The sequence below is a fragment of the Parasteatoda tepidariorum genome, chromosome 8 (assembly GCF_043381705.1).
Source record: "Parasteatoda tepidariorum isolate YZ-2023 chromosome 8, CAS_Ptep_4.0, whole genome shotgun sequence".
Taxonomy (NCBI): domain Eukaryota; kingdom Metazoa; phylum Arthropoda; class Arachnida; order Araneae; family Theridiidae; genus Parasteatoda; species Parasteatoda tepidariorum.
In genome coordinates, this window is record NC_092211.1 from 1,942,875 (window position 1) to 1,944,136 (window position 1,262).

General features: G+C 24.7%; 1 protein-coding gene across 1 annotated transcript in view; it reads left to right on the forward strand.

Annotated features, from left to right (window-relative positions):
- Positions 1–487: 487 nt before the first annotated feature.
- Positions 488–1,262, forward strand: part of LOC139426278 (uncharacterized) — a 25,236-nt gene continuing 24,461 nt past the window's right edge. Inside the window, exon 1 of the mRNA XM_071184479.1 lies at positions 488–816. Within this exon, the coding sequence (XP_071040580.1) occupies positions 814–816 (3 nt within the window). The 5' untranslated portion in view covers positions 488–813. The remainder of the gene's footprint in view (positions 817–1,262) is intronic.

A 1,262-nucleotide genomic window follows, 5' to 3' on the forward strand; every position in this document is an offset into this window, starting at 1 on the left:
TTTTGTAGTTTGCTAATCTTTATCATTCATTGCTTTTCATCACTCCAGGAACTTGTCAGTCAAATTGGTTAGAGCGGAATTATTATTGAGAGGAATTCTGAAAATTTTTTTATATTAATTCGCAATCTTCATATTCTATCTTCATATTAATTCGCAAATTCAACAAATTTTTTCAAGTTTTAAAATGATATTTTTTATTATTAATTATAAATTAGTGCAAAAATTTTGTTTAAATTCATTCATATTTCTGAAGTTTTATAGTAAGAAAGCGCAAGTAAAAAAAATAGTTTTATTAAAAATTTCCATATTTCTATGAATATTTAAGCTAGGCTTACGATATTTTCAGCAGTTATTTTTATATAACATAAAATCAAACTTCAAATTATTTCTCAAGACAAATTTCGATTTTTATATTTGATTATAGTACCAGACAATATGCTATATATTTTCTTTGTTGTACAATTTGTTAACAAATATACCGAAAACACAGAATTTCTGAAAAGTAATAGAGCGAGCAAAGTATAATTTTTTGAAGCAACATTACGAAAAAATTTCAAATTAAAATAAAACTGAGTAGATTTTTTTTTCATTTAAGCTAAGATATTTTTCCTCATAATTTCATTTTTAAATAAATTTGTGAGAAATTAAAAAACTCTCTCTGTCATTCAATTTTGCAGATCAAATATATCAAAAATATGCGAGGATATTAAACCTGATTGGTGCAAGTCATTACGGGAAGATTATAAACACCTTGCAGAAGAATGTGAATGCTTCACACACCGTATTTGCGAAAATGGCACTTTGATAGATAAAATGGTTAGTAATTATAAATTCTGTTTTCCATTGAATTCTAGAGCAGGATTGCATGAAATCATTGCTGTTGATTTCTCTTCCGACTTTCATTTATTGCCCAAACTGTGTCATCAGGCTTCAAGTCTTTCATTTCATCAATTTGTTATTGTTATTTTCGATAAATAAATGGCAATTAATTTGATTTAGGAGAGGCGATGCATTATTTAAACATTAAATATTTTATTAAAGATGAGATTTTTTTAAACCATAAAATTAAGGAACGTTATTTGGGGGATAACCTAGTTAAAAAAAATCCGTTAAAAAGGATAGTTTTTTCTCGAACTATTTCTGTTATATGTTTAATAACTTCAAATGTTTCTTATTAAATTCCTAAAACTTTTTAAAAATATTTCATTTATAATTTTTCTTCTTCTCCTTAGAACTAAATATATTTGTTTATATATATATAT